Here is a 23,757-nt window from a genome sequence, read left to right on the forward strand (position 1 = left end):
TCAAATTTTTTTTTAAAGATTTACCGGATGATTTAAAACCAGCAATTACACAACAAATAATATAGAAAGTATACTAAAAAACACTAAACAAAGAACTAATAAATTATATCGATTAGTTGATGTGCCATGACTGCAAGTCATTTTATATAGGAAAAACATCACGTACTTTTAAAACTAGAGCTAAAAAACATATGAGATGTCTTAAAAACAATATTTTTTCAGAGTTTGCCGACCATATCCTAACAAATGGTCACTCATTCGACTTTGAAGATGGCATCGGAATTCAACATACAAACAAAAAAGGATATGTACTAAATTATTTTGAAATATTGGTAATTAGAAAGGCTGTAAATAAAAAATTAAATGTTTTAATAATCAAATAAATCTTAGTAATAGTACCATTTTAAATATGTTCCCTCTTCCTAAATCCACACACAAACCCCCTCTCTTCTCTACCCCCGTAGCCACGCCCACTCTACCTTCACTGTGAAAAAATTATATATGTTATGTTAGTTTGTAATTAACCCTGAAGAAGTCATAGTATTGCCAAAACTAGTTGGTTGTCAAATTATAAAAAAATATAAGTGTTACATAAAAACAAAGTGATTTCATTTTATTTTAAGTGCTTTCACAAGTGCTTCAAACATCAAAAATAAAATATACTATTATCATTTTTTGAAAACTGTTTATCGATGAAACTAAGGGCCGGTTTTATAAACATACGATAGTAAGTTTGATATCATTTTAAATTAATATTGAGTATATTGGCCGACTGTAGCGTTTTAAAAAAATTGTAGCGTTACGAGTAGAACGCCTAACACCGTGTCCTTGTGAAAGGCGTATTAGGAAGAACCACCCGGGAGGAACGAGTCTTGCCGGCAGAAATAATTTTACGGTACGATTCGTATGACTGAATAGAAACTATGTCCCTCCATATAAGTACTGCCAGAAGACGTGTTTTTGCCATTTTGTTCATCAAAGAGAGAAAAAGACGCAGTACATATTTTTAAAAACTACATTCTAATCGTAGGTCTAGAAATCCTCTTTAAAAAGATGTGCGTCCGATCGGTAGGTCGTAAAGCCTTGCTGGTAGAACTCTGAACGTTCTATCATTAAAATATTTAAGTCAAATAGTAACCACTTGATTTCAGCCGGTTAAATGCATTACGATTCGTTATCTATATTGTTGATTGATTTTTTTTCTCGTTCTCCGATAATTATTATTATTATTTTTTAATTTCCACATATTAAAATACTTACTCGTTGTAATTACGAACGGTTAATAGTTCATAGCACATGCCGTTGGGTTTCCGACACAAGTTAATAAGTACAAATAAAAAAAATAAAAAACTTGAATTATCATCTTCTTCTTATCAGCCCGTTTATCTCCACTGCTGGATATAGGCCTCTTCCAATTTTTTCCGTGTTTTTCTGTCCTGGGCTCTCTGTTTCTATCCATGGCCCAAGCGTTCGATGACGTCGTCACTCCATCTCCTTTGTGGTCTCCCTACTTTCCTTTTGCTTCCGTATTGTCTCCAGTGGAGTATTCTGAGGGTCCACCTAACGACTTTTTGTCTCGCCACATGACCCGCCCACTGCCATTTTTGTCTTCCCACTCTTCCTGCGATATTGGTCACCTTGTATGGCGTCTTATTTTCTCATTGCTTATCCGGTCTCTTAAGGAAACGCCCAACATTTATCTTTCCATAGACCGCTGAGTGTACTTAATTTTCTGAACACTTCTAGCAGTGGGTGACATGGTTTCAAGACCGCATGTTGCCACCGGCAGAACACAAAAGTTGTAGGCTTTGGCCTTTAGATTATTTGGGATTTCTTTATTTCTGAAAACGTGTTTCAGCTTTCCAACGCAGCCCAACTTAATCCGATTTGTCTAGGCAGTTCCGCAGTTTAATTAAATTTTTCCAATTTGATTTTGTGCCCATGGTAAATGTACTCGTCAACAGCACCAATAGTTTTACTTCCAGTACATATGTTGCCAGGTATTGGACTCAAAATCTTGGTTTTGTCTGTATTCATTTCCAGACCGATCTTTCTAGAGGCTTTGTATTATTCTTTTACGATAGATTGCAGTTCACTTATTATTACTATATCTTTGCAAAACGGAGGTGATTTAGATACTTGCCATCTATTTTAATGCCTTTATTTTTCCAATTTAGCATCTTGAAAACGTCTTCCTAGGCTAGTATAAAAAGTTTTGGAAATATTGACAAACCGTATTACCCCGAAATTTGACTTTTACCAACCTGTTGAACAGGCTGGCTTCCGCAAGGGTTTTAAAACCATAGACCATATTCAATATTTACTTCTGCTTATAGAAAAAACCACGGAATATAACATTAGCATACACATGGCTTTTATAGATTATCGTCTAGAATTCAATTCTGTGGAAACCTGGGCAGCCATAAATGCACTTGAAAATGCCAGGATTGATTCTAGATACACAAGGTTGATTTAATATGTATATGAAAATGGTACCATGGATGTAAACATAAACGGCGATCTAAAGATGGAGAAAATCAAGTTCAAAAAGGGTGTAATACAGGGTGACACGATTGATTTATAACTGGCATCAAATGAACGTAATTTGTAGATAACAACCAGTCATAGAAAAGTGAAACTGAGATAATAGCAGTTTTGTAAAAGAAGTGAATAATCAAAAATACACCATAGTTAGGATGTTTTTTAGTTTGACAGATGATATAAAATGCAAACATTTGTTAATTTTACAATAAAAAAAACAATTTTATTATGTATGTGAGTAATTTTCTTATTTTTCTTTCTTTTCCACATCCGTCCCCAAGTGAATGTGGACATCACCAGTTGCGTTCAGAAGACCCTATCACCAGCCAGCATTCTTGCCTCTTCCCACGTCAATCCATCGCCCCTTAGTTTTGCCAAATAAAGTCGAAAAATCGTCATTGATGACCTTCCAGGACGGCGCGAGTCCGCAGGTTTAAAGAAGATGCAACTTGGGTTAAGGCTCTCCTAAAGCATGCGCAGTACATGTCCAAGCCAATTTAAATCATAAAAGTGTGGCTGATCACACAACCCAAGATGTGAATTTCGCAGAAAACAGGCAAGCTCTAGTTGAAATCTAATGTATTTTGGGTCATATTGAACATTTTATTTTATTTTATATAAGGGTACTTAATTGTAAAAAATCACTTCATTAATTTATTATAATAGCTTTAAAAATAATTTAATTATGTGTTAAAGGAATTTTTGTGATTTTATGAAGTCCGTCTGACCATATATGCATTTTGCAGAAAACAGGCAGATCTAATATTGAATGATACTTAATTCAAACCTTGAATGTATGAGATGACATTCTGTATTAAAACATGTTTTTTTCTTTATTTATTTTAAACAAAGTGAATTTATAAAATTAAATTACTTTAAATTTGCTCAATTTAATTTATTTGAGAGAACAAAATTTCTGAATGCATTAATCTTCCCATCAGCATTTATATCGCAAAAACTTCTAGTGCTGTATGCGTTTTTGGCAAATTGAGAAATGTCATTTTTGTGATCAACACTATTTTCAGAAAGTGATTGTTACAGTTAAGTGTATAAAAGCGGATTGGCTGATTTCAACAGAACTGACCTTACTGCACCCGATAACACCAATATCTCAAGTTTTTGGATTATGGACTGGCTGATTTTTGCACAACTACGTTCAAATAACCTTCGTTTAAAAAGTAAATAAAAATATGTTTTATTTAACAAATATAAAAAAATTGTTATCAATATTATGCTTGTGGATTTATTTATATTGTTGATACGAAACATAATAATTTATAAAATAACCGCTAAGGTTTTCACGGTCACTGTTATCAATATGTTTATTTTTTGGGTGATACCGTGTGTGTTGGATTTGTTTGGACTGCAACACGGTACAAATTACTAGTAGTTAAACACGTAATTTTTTCTATAAAACACTCAATTTACCCTGAAGATGACTCTTGCAATCGTAGCCGAAACGTCGGAACAAATCCAGCACACACGGTACTAACCAAAAAATTAACATATTAATAATATGTAAATTTATTTATTTATTAATTTTTTCCATCATAAACAAAGATAAACAATAAAAAATTACCCGTGCCAAAGATACTTAACAATTTACCCTTTTAAAACATTTTTACATGTGAGAATAAACAAAAAAAAAATAATATACACAGAAAAATAACCAAATGTATAAAAAGTTTTAAACACTACTTATTCAAGTTTGTATTTAATTTATTTACCTCTATATTATTTATATTATAAAACGTACAATAAAATAACAAAAAATAAAACATAAACTTAATATTTGTGGAGCCATTTATTCAATATTAGTTTGGGCGAATGAAACAGTCTATTTTACTTCTACTCAGCTCAACCATTCATTTTTTATAACATGTTTGATTATTTTCTCATTCCTAATTGTTTTAATAGACAGTGAAAGTAGGTTATAGATTTTAATTGCATAATACTCAAAATCCTTTTGTCCAAAACTTGTATTAGTATGTATTTGTTTAAGTTGTATTTGTGTTGAGGATCTAGTTATTGTATTATTTATATGAGATTTAGAAAATTAATAAAAAAAAAAAATTTAGAAAACCCTATATATTTAGTATAAAAGAATACTTTAAAAATATTTCAATTAGTTTGATAATGTCATAACAAGACAAAACGCGTCATATATATATTTTTTAATGAAAGTAGAATAAAATGCAATAAAATTGTTTTATTTTGGATACCCTATCAAATTTCCTTATAGAATTCTACCAAATATCAGCATACACAATAAATAAATATAATAAAGATTACTAATTTAGCCTCGTCACCACATCAGTGCGATGGGTTTCGTTATGTATTATCCTCTTACTCGGAATAAGCCAGAGGTGCAAACAAAAGCCTTCAAGGAGCAGATAGACATAAAGGGGGATGATCTTAACAAGTTGGTGTCTATTACTGCCGGAGAATGAAGTATCTTGTTATTAAGGAAACTCTTCGCCCTTTATCCTTCGCTTCCACTGTTTGGGAGAATCTTAAAAACGATATGAAACTCTCAGGCACGTACTTTTAAAATAGAGGATAGGTTTTAAGCAAGATAGTTGCTATGTTTTGGCCAAAATGGGCAAGTCGTGGGGTTTCATCATACGTTTTTACGCAGCCCATTTCGTTAATTTTGCTAAATCGTAACTAGTATTGAACTCAACGTTTTCCCGTTTAACCGACTTTACAAACGTATTTTAATCTACATTTTCAAATATCAAAAACTATTAAAATACAATTTCAAAACATGAAACACAAGAGTTTTTTTTCAATAAATATCAACAGACGTTTTTGTGGTTTATCAAAATATTTTGACAAAAAAAAACGGTAACAAATTAAGACCACAGAAAAAGTAAACGATTTGATCTGTAATAATTATAAGTCATAAACCAAATGCCACTAGTCAAGCAATTTTGAAATTTATCTTAAATATCTAATATACATATTTATCTTTTATATTGTAATTAAAGATAGTTGTAGTACTTCTTTACCTTTGTATTATATAATTTAAATTTGTATTTATACAAAGTTGTAAAATTAAAGCTTTACATTCGAATTTAAAAATTAAGTTCATATTATTATTACAATACATAATATTAATAAGATAAAACATTAACTTTGTGGTCAAACATTTAACTTAATGTTTGAATAAAAGCACTTACCGATATTTCATTTCTATATATTTGATTAAAAATGAGTATTTTTATAAATTCAATGGGTAAATTTAATTTTAAATTTGTCTCCAATACAACATTTCAAGTAGTTGGGTAAGTCCTTAGAGTAATAATACGCCATTGGTTTTAAGTCGTTTTAGTACTTTTTAAGTCCATTCTGTAGTATTTTTGGCAGTCCTGTATTTGTACTGGCTATTTAAATGAGGTGGTGTTGTTGTCTCGTAATATATTTGTGTATGTCAGCATTTTTGGTGACTTTTTTGTCTTGTATATTTCAATGCAATTATGTATGTGTAAAAATTTAAACATTTCAATCTTCGTCAACAATTATATGCCATATTGGGGTGTTTTATCTTACAATTCAGTTGCAGGGGTTAAATAGTACAATGTACACAAAACATATGCAAAAAAACACACTAAATTCAAGCAACCTTTAAACTTTTAAGTTTTTTGAACTAATTCATAAAAAAAATATCACTACGGATTAAAAGTACTAATTTTAATCACTGGACACATTTTACATGATACTTAATATATCCATAAATCAACGAGTTCCAAATACTATAACATATCATTTAATTATATTAATTAATAAGATAACGATATTAACCCTGTGCATTGGAAAATATGGGGACAAATTCATTTTAAATCACCTGATTTTTGTTTAAAATTTTTATTTTTTATAAACCATTTTTTTATTTTTAAATTTAATTTTTGCAGACAAAAAACAAAAATAGTAGTTTAAACTAAAATATTTTATGTTTATTTTTTTAAAATAATAGTTGAGGCGAAATAAAAATTTCAAATTAGTGCAAAACATTTGTATGAATCAATACTTGGACGATTTTGGGTGGGATTCTTGTTTTTGTTTAACGATTTTTATAAACGATATCTTAATTTAGTTATAACTTGATGGTAATGACCTTGATTGCTGACGTAAACAAAACATTAACCCACAAAGATAGATGAGTACAAAAATGTTTATATTTTACTAAATTTCACGGAAAAATTATCTCGTGGCCATCAGAGTATTTTTTCCGTATCATCATAAATAATAATATTTAGAAATCGCTTCACAAAACAAATATTTTTACGTTTTTGATAATAAAAAAATATTCGAGTGGAAGTCGATTGAGTTTGTAACAAATCAAAAATTTGATATCGCGTTTTGCGAGAATTTTCGGTTATTAAAAATTATTTTCAACTCAGCTTATTTATGTTTACTGGGATAAAATTATGTCACGTTAAGAACCGTACAATTTACAAAAAAATAAATTCTGAATTGATGGCTGTCGACTTGTTTACACTGTTACTGTCATTTTTATATACGAATTTTCTTTACAGGTACAATCAATATGTCCATAACTGGTTTTAATACAAACATGAAAAATAAGCAATATTTCTAAATGAAATAAATAAATTTTATTGTTATACGAAAACAATAAAATAAATTAAAACGTATTTAGTCATATTTAAAGTATATATTATGCTCAAGTGTTTTTAGTAAACCGTTTGTAACCCTTGGTCTCAGGAGATGGTCTGTGTTCATATATTTACCTGTCATACCTAAACGATACCATAATCCCGGCTCCTGGAGGACTGAGTCTCTTTTTCAGTTCTCACTGGAGTAATTCTCCTTTAGCGCGTCTACGGAAGGACCACGAGCCTGGTAGGTGAACGCCCCAAACACTATGAGATGGACCTATCTTCACTCGATTTCATTTTGCAGGATTGAGATTTATACAAAATATAATTATATTTATATATTTTGGGACACAAGACCCTAATCTATAGGAACAAAGTCCTATTTTCACTTAGGACGAATAATGAACCAACAATTAAATAGCGCAATAAAGAATAATGTTCAAAACAAGAACGTCATAAAAAGTTATATATTGCACATCAATGAAACAAGACAAACATTTGCTAAATAATTAATCAGTATTTTAATTAAATAAATTGAAAAAAAACCCATTTAAAAATCTTTATTTAGTGTGTTTTTATGTTTTAATACATTACATAGCGGAACAAAAATAACGTTTTATCAGGGTTATCTCAAGCGAAGTATTCAATGATAAAGATAAAAAAATATAAAATAAAAATACAAACACAAGATCAGTTTTGCCAAATTTCAAGTGTTTGTAAGTCGTGTGCAACTGAAGAAAAATTAATTAAGATAAAATTGTTTATTGTAAAATAATATTTTACCATGCCTGTAATTGTATATTTAGTTTCATCAATAGTTGTTTTGCTTATAAGTTTTTGTATCAATAATTACATTAAAAACAAAAGATTTTGGAAGTGCATCAATGAATTTCCTGGTCAAAAAACGCTACCGCTTTTAGGAAATAGCCATCAATTTGGAACTACGAGTGAAGGTGAACAAATATAATGTTTTAATTGAAAACAATTAGTCTAATACGTTTTTGAATCCTTTTTAACTTTTTTAAAAATATATTTATAGTTTTTTATTTTAACTAGATACAAACTAGGGTAGAAAGAGTTCGAAAATGAGCAATAAAATAAAATACAACGAATATAAGGTAAACTTAGAAGTTTTACAACAAGCTTACAGTAGAGCCAGAAACAAATATAAACAAATGAATATGAAAATGATGTGTAAATGAATTGAATAGAGTTCCTACTAAGGTAAATATTCTAATACTGTTTTACCCGATGATCAACTTCAAAAGTATTTGTGTAATATTATTTATAAAGATACGTATCATGTTATTTTTAAAAGTTGTAGATCTTTGTAATATTTTAAAGGGACTAAGAAAAATGTAATATATTTTTTCGTTATCTTTTGTTTACTTTTTATCATTAACACTTGACTGACTGACTGACTACTCTGCTCGGTGTGTAAATTTCATTGAAATCAGTTGTACGGTTTTTTTTCATATTTGTCTTTTTATGATTTATCCAAATATTCAACTCACTATTAGAACATGGAAATCTCGTTGAAATTGAAAAGGGTTCAGAATTCGGGCCTTTGATGCGTGAGTCTGCGACACTAACCATGGGATGACAACTTATTTAAATTAGTATAATTAAATAAGTTTATGCGCTTTGTAGCTGCAAGACGTCTGTTAATCTAGCTTTTGTGTGTAAACGCCATCAATAATCAAATTATCGTATAATAAGAATTTCATTAATAGGGTCCAGAATTCTAATCACCCATTAGTTCTGTAGTTGCAAGACGTGCTTTAATGTAGCTTGCAGTTGTTAACGCTTTAAAGTAAATAAAATTTCCGAAAATCAATTTTTAAATAACAACAATGAAGGGAAGATTTTATACTTTTTATGCGATCTGTAGCTGCAAGGCGTGCTCTAAATCTATGTACTTTTGAATTCTACCATAATCGGAAACGAGGACCTAGAATCCGAACTGCCCATGAGCTGTGTAGCTGCAAGACATGTTGGAATACTTGTTTTAAAGCGCTTTTGGGGTGATTTTCACAAGCATAGATAACGCCAGATAAATTATCCATAATATTTAAAATAATCACATGTAATAAGGTATTGCATACAAACTTAAATATTAAGGCACAGGTAAAAAGGAAGAAAGTACAATAAGCCGGACAAAATAGCCTCTCCGTCTATCTCAAGGACAGTGTCTTGGTCTATTGTCCTGTGCTCCAAATTTCTATCCACAATAGGACAAACGGCCAAAAGCTGGGATAATACTGTATTTTTTTGTCATTTTGTGAACTACGTATTGAAAACTACTCAAAATGTTCATGAATAATTATTCTTTTTGATTAATCTTGTGACATTTTTTTTCAGAAATTTTTGAAAAATCACTTCAGATGTTCGAAAATTTGGGTAAACAGACGTTTAAAGTTGTGATGGGTCATGACGCTTACGTATGCCTTTTTGACCCAGAAAATATTGAGGTAGGTTTCTATTGTTTTGTGAGCATACCCAATGGGGAAACATGCCGAATTGATTTATTTATTCATTAAATCATCATCATTCCCCTTTTCACACCTAATGATTCATATGACACTGAATTGGTACACCAATCGCAGCTTATATTAATCATCTTTTATTTCATAAAGGTAAGAGGGTTGTTAAAATATTTTTTTAAAAACACGTTTTTTGGGTTGAGTGCATTTCAGCTTTCTAGATAAAAATCCGTGTTGAGCGAAAATGTTTTTCATAAAAAATGATATTTAAGTGTGCTATTAATTTGGTCCATCACAAATTCGAAATTTTAATACAAAAAAATAGGTAACAATGATAAACAGAAAATAAGCAAAATAAATTCATGTTTTTTTAGTAAAAATGAAAATTTCAACAAAAAAAAACTATGAATGAAATAAAAATTGCAGATAAATATAAACAAATGATTTAAATATAACAATTTGGTTTAATACTGGTATTTTCTTAATATTTCTGAAAAACCTAATGTATCCTATTTTATAACTGGACATATCTAATTAACTCTAGACTAGTCCTATAAAGTAGAAAATTATTTTAAGTAAATTAGTATTTGAGCCTTGGACCTCTAATCAAAAATTTACCAACATCACCATGGAACCACTGGACTATGAAAAGATTTGTTATGTGTTTAAGTAAGATTTCTTTATAACAACGAATTTATTTTAATTGGATGAAAAAACAAAAATATTTTTCTTAACACTTACGAATAGACAAATTATTATTTTACTAGCTGCATATACTTAGGTATAATTAAATAGATATGATGCTTCATAGAACGATTTTATTAAATTATATTCCAAAAAATATGCGGCCTCGGTGGTGTAATAGTAAAGATACTTGACTTATGTGCGGAAGGTTTTGGGTTCGGTTCCCGGTGAGAACACAACAATTAAATAGGATTTTTCTTTAACCTGGGTGTTCTGTGTTGTAATTCACCACTGTACTTGGGACGCCTGGCCTGTTGTGGTGCAAAAAAAAACATTGAGCGCAAAACGCGTAGTACGGTAAAAATGACTAACAGTCTATGCCGGTATACCTACTGTGAATTCAAAGCTGTATGTAGCGGCTTTTTACATTGCTTCACGTTTACTGACTCTAACTAGGTTCCGGAACTTAAATTGGAATGAACACTAGCTTAGTGTTTCATCCATTGTGTACATATATATATACTATAAATTAGTGGGTGCATATTATATTTAGCAAATACTGCGTTTCCGTTCACAATTTGTTATAAATAAAGAGAGAGTCAATCACGATATATTTGCAAATAGTGAGATAAAAATATAGACACATATAATTTGTTCATATTTATTTGTAACTCGTTACAATAATAATTAAATAAATGCTATAGTTGTGGTGCATATGATGATTCTATAAAATTATTTGTCATTGCGGGAATTTAAAATTATTAATTATTTTTTACGCAACAAATCTAGTCAGTATTTCATAAATAATAAAAAAAATACCGTCGTATTTTCCTATTATAAAAGCATTTTTTTCCTAGTTTGGTAAAATAATGTGTTATGTACTTTTTGAGTGATAGGCGAATTTTTAAGATTATTTCAGAGCATAAGTGACAAACGCTCGCTCACGATTGCAAATCTTGATCGTGAATTTTGACAAAAAAAACCACACTCCATTGATGAGCTCAGCCACCGTATTCACTGAATTTAGCCCCTTGCAACCTTTTACAGTATCCAAATATGAACCGAGCTATATAATGACTATTTTGCGACCATACTGAACTGAAGCCCATATCAAAAAGTGCGTCCCAGAAATATTTTAAGGATTGGGAAAAACGTTGGCATAAGTGCATTATATCCGACAGTGATAATTTTGATTAAAGTATTATTGATATTGAGTAATTAAAAAAGGTTTTATTTTAAATACACACGAATTTCGTGTATTTGTTATGACACTGTTTTCAACCGTGGTACTAACGGCGATAAAATAAAAATATCATTATGACGCATAGGAACAGATAATTGATTCAATATTTTGACGTGACATGATTGAAGGTGACCAGACAATCACAAGCAATTAGTTTGTTTTGATACACATTAATTAATTATACAAACATTTCTATTTATACAGATCGTTCTGGGTAGCACCAAAGAGGTAACAAAATTACAAGATTATGATTTTTTAAGAGATTGGCTGGGGGATGGACTTTTGATGTCTACAGGTAAGAGATTTACTAGTTCGTAATTGGTTTCGACTCAATTAGTAAATGTTTTAATAGTTTACATAAAATGAACGTAGGTATGGTATTATATTACGCAGTGATCTATGATTGATGACCCACACACGTGCTAAATCATTTTACCTAAAATGTAAAGCAACAACACATGAAGCAAGTCATCATTTTATCCTTAAAATAATACAATATATTCTGCAAGACTAACAGTATTGCACATAAAACGCCCATCCAAAAAAAAGCAACGTACTTCGGTACATTAACTTAATAACGCACTTCGTTTCTATTATCATAAGAACGTGGCCTACAAAGAGACCACAGGGCGTGGTAATGCCCAGTCAACCCAGAAGGTCAGCCCTGTCAGATCAACACAACCTCGCCGCTTTGCTCGCGCTTTAGTTTCGTATATTCATTCCCCATGTAGTTATTAGCATTAAACATCAACCCCATGTCTTCTGTCAATCTCCAACTAGGGTAGGAGCGATAAGTAAAGCAACCTAAATCCTACAGCAGTATGAATTGTGACAGGTCTCTGTAAATTAACTATCGCCCTCTTAGCCTAGGTCTTTAAAGAGCCTGGGTAGAGAGTGGAGGGCGAGTTTAATTATATTGCTGAAGCTTCCCTTCCAAGTTCAGGTCGTCAGCGAATCAGTGTGTTAGCTAGATCGCTCTAAATGTGGCTCTATACGTTGGTTCGTACGCTGGCGCGCGTATTGGCACTGAAATCTTTAAACTGCCCTCACGTTGAGGAATCGTTCAGTATCTATCTGTGCGGGCCACATAGCGGGTAGTTTGTATGTGTAAACGCGTGGATGCGATGATCCGCGCTCGGCCAGTACCTTATGATGTGTGTTAAAAAACCGACACCAGACGACTCGTGCGCCAGCGTATTGGCCAGCGTGCAGATAAGTGCTTTAACATTATCAGGTTGAACTAGTGATCTCCCGAGTATGCGGTTCCATTTATGATATAAAGCATCGCATTTCCATACAATGTATAAATGTGTTTATCGTACGTTTTCTCCTTCCATCTTTTTTTCTTTCAATAGAACGAATAAATAAACGAAAAACTTTTTTTCAAAAAATGTAAAATTCAGTAACTTGTTCTGTAAGCACAAAGTAAAGTTATCAGGTGCTCAAATATTGAGGGTGGTAATTAACATATAGGTATTATCAAATTGAGACTTATAAACAGAGTAAATATTTGCTAATAGAAATATTTAAGTATGAAATAATTGACTTATATTTGTTTTAACATGTGTCTATGTAGTACTTTATTACCCCTTTTAAGTAAAAATTATAACTTATGTTGTCATATGTATAGTATAATAAACCTTGTACCATAAATGTAAATGCACCATTTAAGTAACACTTGCTTTATATTATAAACTCAAGACAGGACGTTGAATCCATGGAGTTTTGATTTGATTCTCAATAAATGTAACATAAATATCCTGTGTATAAAATAAATATAAAAAATAAATAGAAAAACAAATAAATAAGAAATAGTTGACTGTGCAGTTTTACTAAGTTTAAAAACAATACATGTGCCAGCCAGGATTTGTAAACGGTATCACCTGTTTCATGTACCAATAAGTCAAACATCGTATGTTTAAAATGATTTTTTTGTAGGAATTTTTCAGTGTACAATACAAAATGCAAAGACATATACTACACAAACATTACTCTGTCAGATTCAAAATTGCCTTTAAAAATTTATTATGTAACTTAATTAGACATTTTAATAATAAATATGTACTTCTACCTTCCCTTCCTTATACTCTCTTCATGTATCTTTGTCTTAATCTCGCCCAATTTGCAATAACTTAATGTTCTTTAAAAAAAAAAATGTTCTTTGATTATTAAAAAATTGATACATAAAAATGATATTTTTATATGTATAAACTTAAATGTATTTATGTAATTTGTTTTTTTTACTAACTTAGTACAATTTGTGGAAATCTGTTATTGGTTCTGAGTTTATAAACTATATCTGTTTGTTTACTATATATATATGTATGTAGAACTGTTGGTTTCTTAAATAAAATAAAATAAATTACTTTAAAAAATTTGTAACAACACTAACAACAATAATATTATAAAACTGTAGATACTCTAAAAACAAGTACAATATTATAAATGTGTAAAAAAACGAGGTATCTATAATTGTAGCAATTTATCTAAATTACTCTTTTAATTATTTTTTTCAATTTTGACCACATAAAATTGTACTGTATGCATTCGAATTAAGAAAAATAAATAATGCTTTGATTTTTAAAAAGTCATATTTTTACAGGTGATAAATGGAGAAGACAGAGAAAAATAATAACACCCACTTTCCATTTCAAGATTTTAGAAAAATTTATCGACGTTTTTAATGACAAAGGCGAAATTCTTCTTAAAAAACTAGCTCCACACACCGAAGAGATATTTGATATTTATCCTTTAGTTACTCTTTATGCTTTAGATGTCATAAGTGGTAAGAAATTTACATTTAAAACATTAAATTTGTATTTTTTATAACAAATCAACCTAAATTAGTAATATGTTTTCCCAAAATATCTTATTTAAACATGTTTAAATATACATTAAAATATATTATATTTTATAGAATCTGCCATGGGAGTTTGTGTGAATGCTCAACAATGCTCATCATCAGAATACGTAAAAGCTATTTACAGGTATTTATTTACTTTATAACTTGTGAAAAAACTACTCAAGAGGCCTCGAGTTCGATTTCTGTCATGGTTGGCATAAAATATTTATTCATAAAGGTATAAATTTCAAAGTAGCTGGACTGGTACCTGTGGCGTAAGACTGATTATCTTACTTGCATGTAACAAAAACGATCATGATACACCGCGATTGGTGTACCAATGCAGTGCCCTAAGCACCATTAGGTGAGGAAAGTGATATATAATGATAATATCATAATTTCAAATCCTTTCTCAAGCAAAAACGGAAAAAATGTTGGAATGTAATTTTAAAAAGATTAATTGTACTTAAAAATAATCTGGGTAATTAATTTCAAATTCCACTTAAAGTTAAAGAAAAAACGAAAAAAAAAAGTTGTTTGCAAAATCATTCTTTGAAATGTTTATTTGTGATTTTTAGTTTCTATTTTTTACATCAACATATCGTTTTCTATAACATCAAGCCTTTAACATGTATGTATTTACATGAATTACAAAATAAATTGCTTCAGCCAAATGCCTATTTGATTTTTTCAGAATGTGTGAAATCGTCAATACTCGAGCATACTCTCTTATAAAGCGCATAAATTTCTTTTTTGCATTTACTGCAGACTACAAAGATCAAAAGAAAGCGCTGAGCATCTTGCATGGCTTCACAAATGGCGTTATAAAGTCCAGAAGAAAGCTGTTGAAGGATGAAATTGATAGAAAAATGAGAGATGGAGTCATGGAACTGGATGCCGAAGATGTTGCGATTGGAAAGAAACGGACGATTGCCTTTTTAGACCTTCTTTTATTAAGCAAAACTGCAGAAGGAGGCCCATTGTCCGATCAGGTTATTAGGGAAGAAGTGGACACTTTTATGTTTGAGGTACATATATAATATTAATGTTTTCTTTTTCTATCTAACGTGCTTTTGTTTTTTTTTAAAGCAAGTCTTGGTTTGTTCGCGTTCAAGAATCACTAAGAACAAATGTTTGCCTTGATACATCATACTCGTAAAATTAACGCCATTATAATTACTATAAAATTAAATAGTTAAAAACGTTGAACAATATATAAGTGAAATATGGTATGTTGTAATCAGCCATTTTGCAATAGGGCAAAAACAAACTTTCTTTGAATTATTAATGCTCATAATTAGATGGAATACAGTCTCGGCAATATCTGTATACCAAGGAATATTGCATAGCACAATTAACATATGCAGATTAAAAGCAAGGTCCGTATGTACAAAACGAGTGTTAGACCAATATTGACGTATGCAGTAGATATGAGAGCAGATACGTTGAGAATAATTTTTTTACCAAGTACGTAATTACTGGTTCGACAAAATGTTAGTATTTTTGATATTGAATTATTTAAAAAACAATTAACTAATAGAGTATTTTCTTGTTCATGTCCCGACTTAATAGAAATAAAATTTGCGACTGAATTCAAGACTTACAAATGAGTTTGAATGTAAAATAATTGACATAAAAAAATCAAATATAATTTGATTTTCACAAATCAGTGGGTAAAATAATTGAATCAACATAAACAATAATTTATATATTTCAAAAAAATTGACCGAACTCAAATCAATAATATTAAAATGATGAGTATAATTGTCGGCCTCGTGGTGTAATGGTCAGCCCGTTAGCCTGCCATACAAGAAGTTTCGGGTTCGATTCCCGACATGGTTGATTTGAAATATTGATTTAATTGGGCGTTTCCACACTTGAATATTTTATGGTCCCTGGACTGGTACCTGAAGCGTAAGACTGATCATCTTACCTTCATGTAACAAAAATCATCAAGATACGTTGCGATTGGTGTACCAAGTTCTTCAGAACAGAGCTCTAAGAAAAATTCTTGGTCTTAAATGGGATTCCCATGTCAAGGAAATCTATCGACAAACAAAGATACTTCCTTTCAAGGTAATGCCACTGCATGACATAACCAATACTTTTTTAAATATCTTAAACTTTTCTGCTCACTCAAATTTAAAATACACATTTGGTTATGATATTCACAATTACAATACGCGTTACTCATGGAATCTTCATGTGCCTAAGTTTCGCTCAACAAAGTTCGGCAGTAGGTCCTTGGAAAATGTTGGCCATTCCGAATACAATAAACTGCCCGATGAGCTAAGACACGAAAAGTTGAATAAAAAATCCAGAAGTGTCACAATTAAAAAATATTTCCTAAATCTTTTTAAAAGTGATAATCATTAATGTTATTTATGTAGATAGTGTTTTATGTTTCTTACACAATCATGTTTTCTTTCTATTTTGGATGTATGATATTATGTATTGTCAAAAAAATGTTTTTTCTTATGTACGGTCCCAAATGAGTTTCTTTAATAATTCCTGGTAGTATAATATGTACTTTTTGTATTTTATGTTTTATTCATTATAAAAAAAAAAATTAAAAAATGCAGTGCCCCATGCACCATTAGGTGCTGAAAAGGAACGATGATGGTGTTGAATATAATTGAATTTTATATGATTAACATTTCATTTTCACATTTTTTTGCCCTTTTTAAGTACCTAATTGGACTATGAATATATTTACGAAGATAATATCTTTATAATAATTTATTTTATGAAAATGTAAATATCCACACTAATTTCAGTTACGACTATTTTGTTGTTGATTGGGAAAAATAAAAATGATCTTCGATATATCGAATCACATTCCGAAATTCGCTCCGATTTCTTGGACGTAATCCAAACAAAACCACGCGTTCGAATGGTTTTATTTCCCCGAAACCCTTTTCCAATATGACTGTTCTTCTAATTTGTCATTTCTTTGTTACCAACAGGGCCACGACACAACCTCACGCGCCATAAGTTTCGCCCTTTATTCTCTCTCCAACTGGCCAAGAGTCCAGGAGAAAGCGCTGACGGAGCAACGGGAAATTATGGGCGACGATCCCTATAAGCCGGTCACGTACAATGATCTCCAGAAAATGAAATATCTGGAATGTGTGATAAGAGAAACTCTTCGCTTATATCCTTCCGTGCCGATGTTTGGAAGGAAACTAATTAATGACGTCGTGCTTCCAGGTAATCGGAGTTTATTATACCTCTATTTAAAGTTATTTAATTATTTACATATTTATCTATTTATTTGACACTTTAAATACATATACAATATATATCTATATATATATACATTCAAGGGCGAGCATATTGCCTTAAAGCAATTTCTTCCTACCTACCCAAACCGTTCAGTTTGAGAAAATTATATATACATGGACATTTTGAATCTTACAATTATATACAAAAATTAAAAGCAAAGATAAACAAAAAAAAAAATATATAAAAAAATTAACACTATACTATGAAGAGAGGACAGGGGATGGGAAAAAAAGAAGAAGGATAAAGGAACAATTTAAATATTTAGATAGTGATATTTCAATCTTGACTTAAATGTAAATAAAGAAGGGGCGTCTCTAACATTAGTGGGTAGATTATTCCACAATCAAGCGGCTACTACTGTGAAAGAGAAGGCAAGAAAATTAGAGTGATGACAGGGTATTAAAAGGGTTCTCTCGTTACTAGAACGAAGAGATAGTCTGAGCTGTGAAAAAGGTTCGATGAGCTCTCTCAGATAAACAGGCGAAGAGGGATTATTTAAAATATTGTGAAGAAGTACATACATAAGGTTATTGTATATTTTTTGAGACAATACGTCCAATTCCATGAGACTAAAAGTCCTGTGTTGAGATGGGACTAGCAATTATATGACACAGACACATGAGTATATCACCACAAATATAGGATTAGAAACATAAAAAATAATTATAAAAATATTTTTAAAAACATACATTTGGCACATCAATATAGTATATAGTAATCTAAGGCATTCGGAAAATCATCAAGGAGTATCCCCCTCAAATCCCTCCCACTAAGGAAAATCCAGTCCTCAACTCCTTTCTTGAAAATATTTTTTGTCCTTTAGAGCTTAATACGTTCTTCCTAAATATCAAACTTTCTCGGTACGATAAATGAGAGATGTCTCTGAGCAAAAGTCTTTGTGAAATTATGAGCAAAAGTTTTTTGTGAAATTATGAGCGGCTTGAAAATGGATGCCGCACAATCCCCCCAGCCAGCTATTCCATAGGTTTGAAACAGAGTAAAGTACACACTTCTGAGAGTGTCAATATCCAGAATGTCTCTAAGAGAGCAGAATAGATGGCACAGCTTTCTCAATCTAGAGTTTAGTGACTGGACCTGTCCTACAATTGTATACAAATACAAATAATACAATTGTCAACATTTTATTGAATATCACATACTGCGAATACTGATAAAAACATGTTGGCTAAAATAAAAGGTGATTTTAACGTAGTTATGCAGAAAGCAGCCAGTCTACAATAAGGAAATGTGATATTACTACGAATACCGATAAAAATATACGAAATGGATTTTTAAAAAATAATTGTATGTTCAAAATCAACGTAACTTCTCTGAATTCCATATTACCTTTTCAAAAATGTTCTCAGTCTCTGTCCTAATATGTTTAAAAATATGAATAATTATTAGTGTGTAAAAGGCCAAAAGTCATCAATTGACAAACTCAACACAAAAATTGACGTTCTTAATATTTATAGCTTTAATTTTGTGGACAAAAGCTTTGATGAAAATGTGATTAAATATTAGTAGATGTCCTATCAGAACGTTGTATTTTTAATTTTTTTATTCTTGTGCAACTACTGTGCTAAATAGTGGAATTTACATGTTAGCATTGTTAGTGTCCTGATGAAGAGACGGGTACGTGTCAAAAGCGGAAGATGTAGAAATGTCGGTAATTGGTTATATTGCTGTTGCCGCCAAATAGTTTAGTCAGCCACTCAACTGAGCGGCTAGGCTGTTCATTAAATACCGGCCTTAAGCTGAATGGTGCTAAGTTCGTTGAATGAATTAAGGTAACTCATTTTACAATTTGTTGGCTAGTAAAAAGTCAACACCTTGGAAAAAGCCGAATCAAAAGTCACTAGGTTAGGTGAGGATAGGTTCGGTCAAGTTTAGAAATATATTTTTTTTATTGAATCTTTTATCCGATACTTACCTAACCTAACTTTTCATAATAAAATAAATAAAATTATTGTATTATTATAAAATTGTTTATTTTCTAAAAGTTGTTAAATAAAATAAGTTAAAGCGTTAAAACGATAAATGAAAGTTTAGCGCTTAACAGACAAAAGAGATAAAAAATATTTTGGAGAAAATATTTTAATAAGCCACCTGGGATTCAATGCGCTGACTAGCCATTTTTACCTTAACGAGGGATGCTTATATCGCACTTTGAAAAAAAATGTCGTTTTTGGAAGAATGTAAGAAGATAGGCAAAAATAATTGGTTTCATAAATTGATATTGAAACCAATATTGAATCAAGTTCTCCACAAGCGTATAGCTTATGTAAGGTTTTTGTTATTTTCTTTGTGCGTTTTGTAATATAAATAATATAGATAAACATATTATAAACATACTTTTCTTTATATGCAAAGTAAATATTTAGCAGGAAGATCAAATATATTTGTTTGAATACCATTTATCTAGTGTGAAGATGCTTGTTAGAGGGGGAAAGCGTTCATTGGTTAAATGAAATACTAAACGTTTGCGTAGGAATGTGAAAAAATGGATATGTCATTATTTGTATGCAAATATAAATTGTTTAGTTATTCAAAACTATTGTATTGGTAGCTTTGTCGCTTTGAAACAATTTCACTCAACTTATTAAGATAATAATAAACATCAACACTACTTACAGTCAACAATGACTTCAGAAAGAAAAACAAATTAAAATGAGTAGTGGAAATAAAGAAAAAAGTGCAGAAAAGGAACTTAAGAAATATTTATTAGTAGGGTAAAAAGTCATCACCTTGAAAAAATGAAATTACGATTAGAAATTATCAATATGAAAACATTAATAACATCGGATGAATATCACAAATAAATAAAAAGGAGGTCAGATGATTTCTCTTGCGCTTAAGGTGCCAGTCCAGGAACGATGAAATATTATATAGTAAAAACATTTTTTTGAATAAATATATTATTTCAACCATGTCGGGAATCGAACCCGAGACCTCTTGCATGGTAGGCAAACGCGCTTATCACTAGAACACAAAGGTGTTAATATTTGTATATTAATAATTATTTTTAACTCGTTGAAAATGGCCCCAAAAATTTAATTTTAGGGTAAATCATAAGAGCGCTAATATTTATTTTTACTAAAAAAAAAGTTTATTTTTTAAAGAGCAATTATTATATTTTGATACGTAGATAATTATTTTGTTAATGATTGTGTTTGATTATTACTGTTTTAAAACCAGTTTATTTGTTGATTTGTACAAAGAAATGAAATTTGAAATTTGTAAAAAGTAAAAAGTGTTGCGTAAAAAATATTGCATTAAATTTTTTTTAAAGCATTATTTAATGTAGGGGAAACTAGAAAAAGGAAAAAAATCACATCTTTTTTTTTTAGGTAAAAGTCAAAATTAATCGTCTTTGCTGACGCAATCAATTTATTATTATGAAGATATAGCCGGCATAGTTTTAGATTTGAATGTTTTTTTTTTTTAATTTTCTTATACTATATTACACACAAGTTTACAGTATATGTGAATAATAATATATATATATTTTTTAAATCCACTTTACGTGACAGCGCAATTTCATCAACAAAATTACACTCACATATATATACACACATATTTGCAAATTATATAAATAATTCAAAGAAAAAAATATTTAAAAAAAAAACATAAATTACAAATTTTTTACTACAAAAACAAAAAGTAAGATATTTTCTAGCAATTAAGCTAAAGTAATCGAGAAGCTCTCCTTGTACGACCCACGATTTTACATTTTTTTCAAGGTTGATTGGTTAAGCGTTTTATGTATCTCACATTATTAGTATTATGTTGTACAGTCTAAGAGCGAAGAAAAGTGGATATCTCAATCCTTGTATATTTTTTCAGAGGGATTTTAAGGTTAAAAATAAATAAAAAAAATAACTTTTTAGTCCTTGGTGAATCTAAAAACTTTAAGAGGTTTGGATAGAAGAAATTCAAAAACCATTAAAATAAAATAATAAATATTATGATGATTACTTTCACTTAACTCATAATTCTGAAAAATAAAAAATTTAAGATAATTTTTAATAAGATAAATAATTGACTGATGAATATGTGTAGTGTGTAGGTACTGTTATTCAATCAATTATTAAAGAATGAGAATATATTTGAAAATTACTAAATTAATGAAATATTGATCGTTTGCATTCATTGGTTTTAAAAGTATACAGGAATGAAGTTACGGAAATATTGTAGACGCGTAAAACTTATTATTTTTTGTGAAAAAATTGTTTTAATTTTAGTTGAAATTATAAATAGGTTAATTTCTCGGTTCTTTCTGTTAATCCTTATATTAATCCTATGATTAATTGACAAACACTTGATGAAAAATAATAATATAATCGTTTATTCAAAAATATTTTGTCAAATGTTTGTAAACAGACTGCCAATGACAAGTCATAAGCCCTGTAAATGCCTAGACTTCTAGATTCTCTTCTCAAAAATCTTTTGTTTACATAATTAATTAAATTTTAATTATTTTTTTTAATTAAAAGTTTATTATTCAATTTAATTTTATTGACAGATGGAAGGATAATTCCTGGAGGGGCAAACGTATTGATATTATTGATGGCACTTGGGAAAAGCGAAAAGTATTTTGATGAACCCGAAAAATTTAACCCTGACCGCTATTTGGCCGACAATTTGCGTAATAAACACCCGTTCCTTAATAGTACATTCAGTGCTGGACCAAGAAACTGTATTGGTAAGAAAACGTTAAAACAGAAAATAGTTACTTTAATTTATTTATGTCTTTACAGTTTTATTACATACAATTTACAAACCTTTTGCTTAAAATGTTATTTTCACATTATTATTTTCACAACATGCGCTTGCTTTTATACTATAATATTATATTTTGAATTTACCCTAGAAGGTAGTAGGTAAAATTGAGGGCATTGGAAGCAAAGATAGCAACCTCAAAAAAAATTTTTTTTGGTTTTGATGTCAGTCTGTAGTTTTATTTTTATTAAAATCATTAGTTGAGCAAATGTGGCTTAGGATCATACTTCTAATAGTTTGAAAACAGTGTTTGGAAGCAAACATAGCAATATCCATTTGCCATTTTGTTCGACCAATGACAGGCTTGAGATTTAAATTCTTAAAATAGCCTTGCCATACAAACATTAAGAAAGTTTTTTGAATTCGTGTTTCTATTAAAGCTTAAAGTTTAAATTAAAAATCACATTTCTAACATGGATACTCTCTTTGGCATAAGTTTAGCAGTTTTTGTCATTTTTCTCGAAAACACCAAAATGGGAGTTTGTTATCTTTGCTTCCAAAGCCCTAAATAGTTTTAAGGGCTGTGTTCATTACTTTGTTGACGATAATGATGTTTAATTATTTTTTTGCCTCAATACAAAGTAACGAATTGAGGCAGGTGGTTATATAACAAACAAAACAACGTGTTTAATTGTCACTTACAACGTATTTGTATTGACTGATTCCTATATATTTGTAGAAATAGACTAATTACGGTTGTAATAAGTTGGAGTTCACGTTAGAAATAAACCATGCTTAGAAGAAAGTATTTATTTAACATAACACATCCAATTATTTAGGTTTATACCAGATGTATTGAACTAGATTTCCCAAGTTAAAAATTTTTTTGTTTCAGGGCAAAAATTTGCGATGCTGGAAATCAAAAGCGTTCTTTCGAAAATCATCAGATCCTTTGAGCTATTCGCTTCAGGAAAACCCGTCAAAGAAGTTCCCGAAATAACTTTAACATCCAAAACGGGATTTCACGTTCAAATGCGAAAAAGAATGTACTAACAGTAGTTGTAATTTTATTTAAAAATACAGTTTTAAGAAAAATAAAATATTTTCTCTATCCACTAACTGATCGGAATTCAATTTAAAAGTTTTCAATTTAATCCTGGTCAAGTCGTTATTTTTGGTAAACTGGTTAAATCGAGATCAAATATTTATAATTACAATTTTACAAACAATCACAAACACCAAGTGAGCCGAACAATGAGGAATTATAGTTTTTTTTTTTTTAATATACTATTAAACTACGAAAAAAAAAAACAAAATATTTTTATGCGTCGTATTATC

At 30.0% G+C, this 23,757-nt stretch overlaps 2 protein-coding genes and 1 long non-coding RNA gene across 3 annotated transcripts in view; 2 read left to right on the plus strand and 1 right to left on the minus strand.

Moving 5' to 3' along the window:
• LOC148281008 (metabotropic glutamate receptor 2-like) overlaps positions 1 to 23,757 on the minus strand; it is a 508,075-nt gene that overhangs the window by 341,607 nt on the left and 142,711 nt on the right.
• On the plus strand, positions 646 to 2,906 carry LOC148281009 (uncharacterized). Its single transcript, XR_015822454.1, has 2 exons — positions 646 to 727; positions 2,823 to 2,906. It is a non-coding gene; the product is annotated as an uncharacterized LOC148281009 (long non-coding RNA).
• On the plus strand, positions 7,852 to 23,519 carry LOC148281010 (cytochrome P450 4c3-like). Its single transcript, XM_088227465.1, has 9 exons — positions 7,852 to 8,113; positions 9,522 to 9,631; positions 11,775 to 11,865; positions 14,173 to 14,355; positions 14,488 to 14,557; positions 15,107 to 15,440; positions 17,379 to 17,622; positions 22,223 to 22,402; positions 23,315 to 23,519. Exons 1-9 carry the CDS (start codon positions 7,945 to 7,947, stop codon positions 23,470 to 23,472), a joined length of 1,539 nt encoding a protein of 512 aa, XP_088083591.1. The 5' UTR covers positions 7,852 to 7,944; the 3' UTR covers positions 23,473 to 23,519.

Source organism: Micrasema longulum, unplaced genomic scaffold (genome assembly GCF_059751315.1).
Source record: "Micrasema longulum isolate JH-2025_06_02 unplaced genomic scaffold, ASM5975131v1 h1tg000505l, whole genome shotgun sequence".
NCBI lineage: Eukaryota > Metazoa > Arthropoda > Insecta > Trichoptera > Brachycentridae > Micrasema > Micrasema longulum.

What these genes read in the sequence shown, in the direction of transcription:
- LOC148281010 (XM_088227465.1), top strand. Translation starts at nt 7,945, where the DNA reads ATGCCTGTAATTGTATATTTAGTTTCATCAATAGTTGTTTTGCTTATA. An exon ending in TGCTTTAGATGTCATAAGTG is followed by an intron (nt 14,356 to 14,487) that starts GTAAGAAATTTA and finishes TATATTTTATAG; the next exon opens with AATCTGCCATGGGAGTTTGT. An exon ending in TGGACACTTTTATGTTTGAG is followed by an intron (nt 15,441 to 17,378) that starts GTACATATATAA and finishes TGTTACCAACAG; the next exon opens with GGCCACGACACAACCTCACG.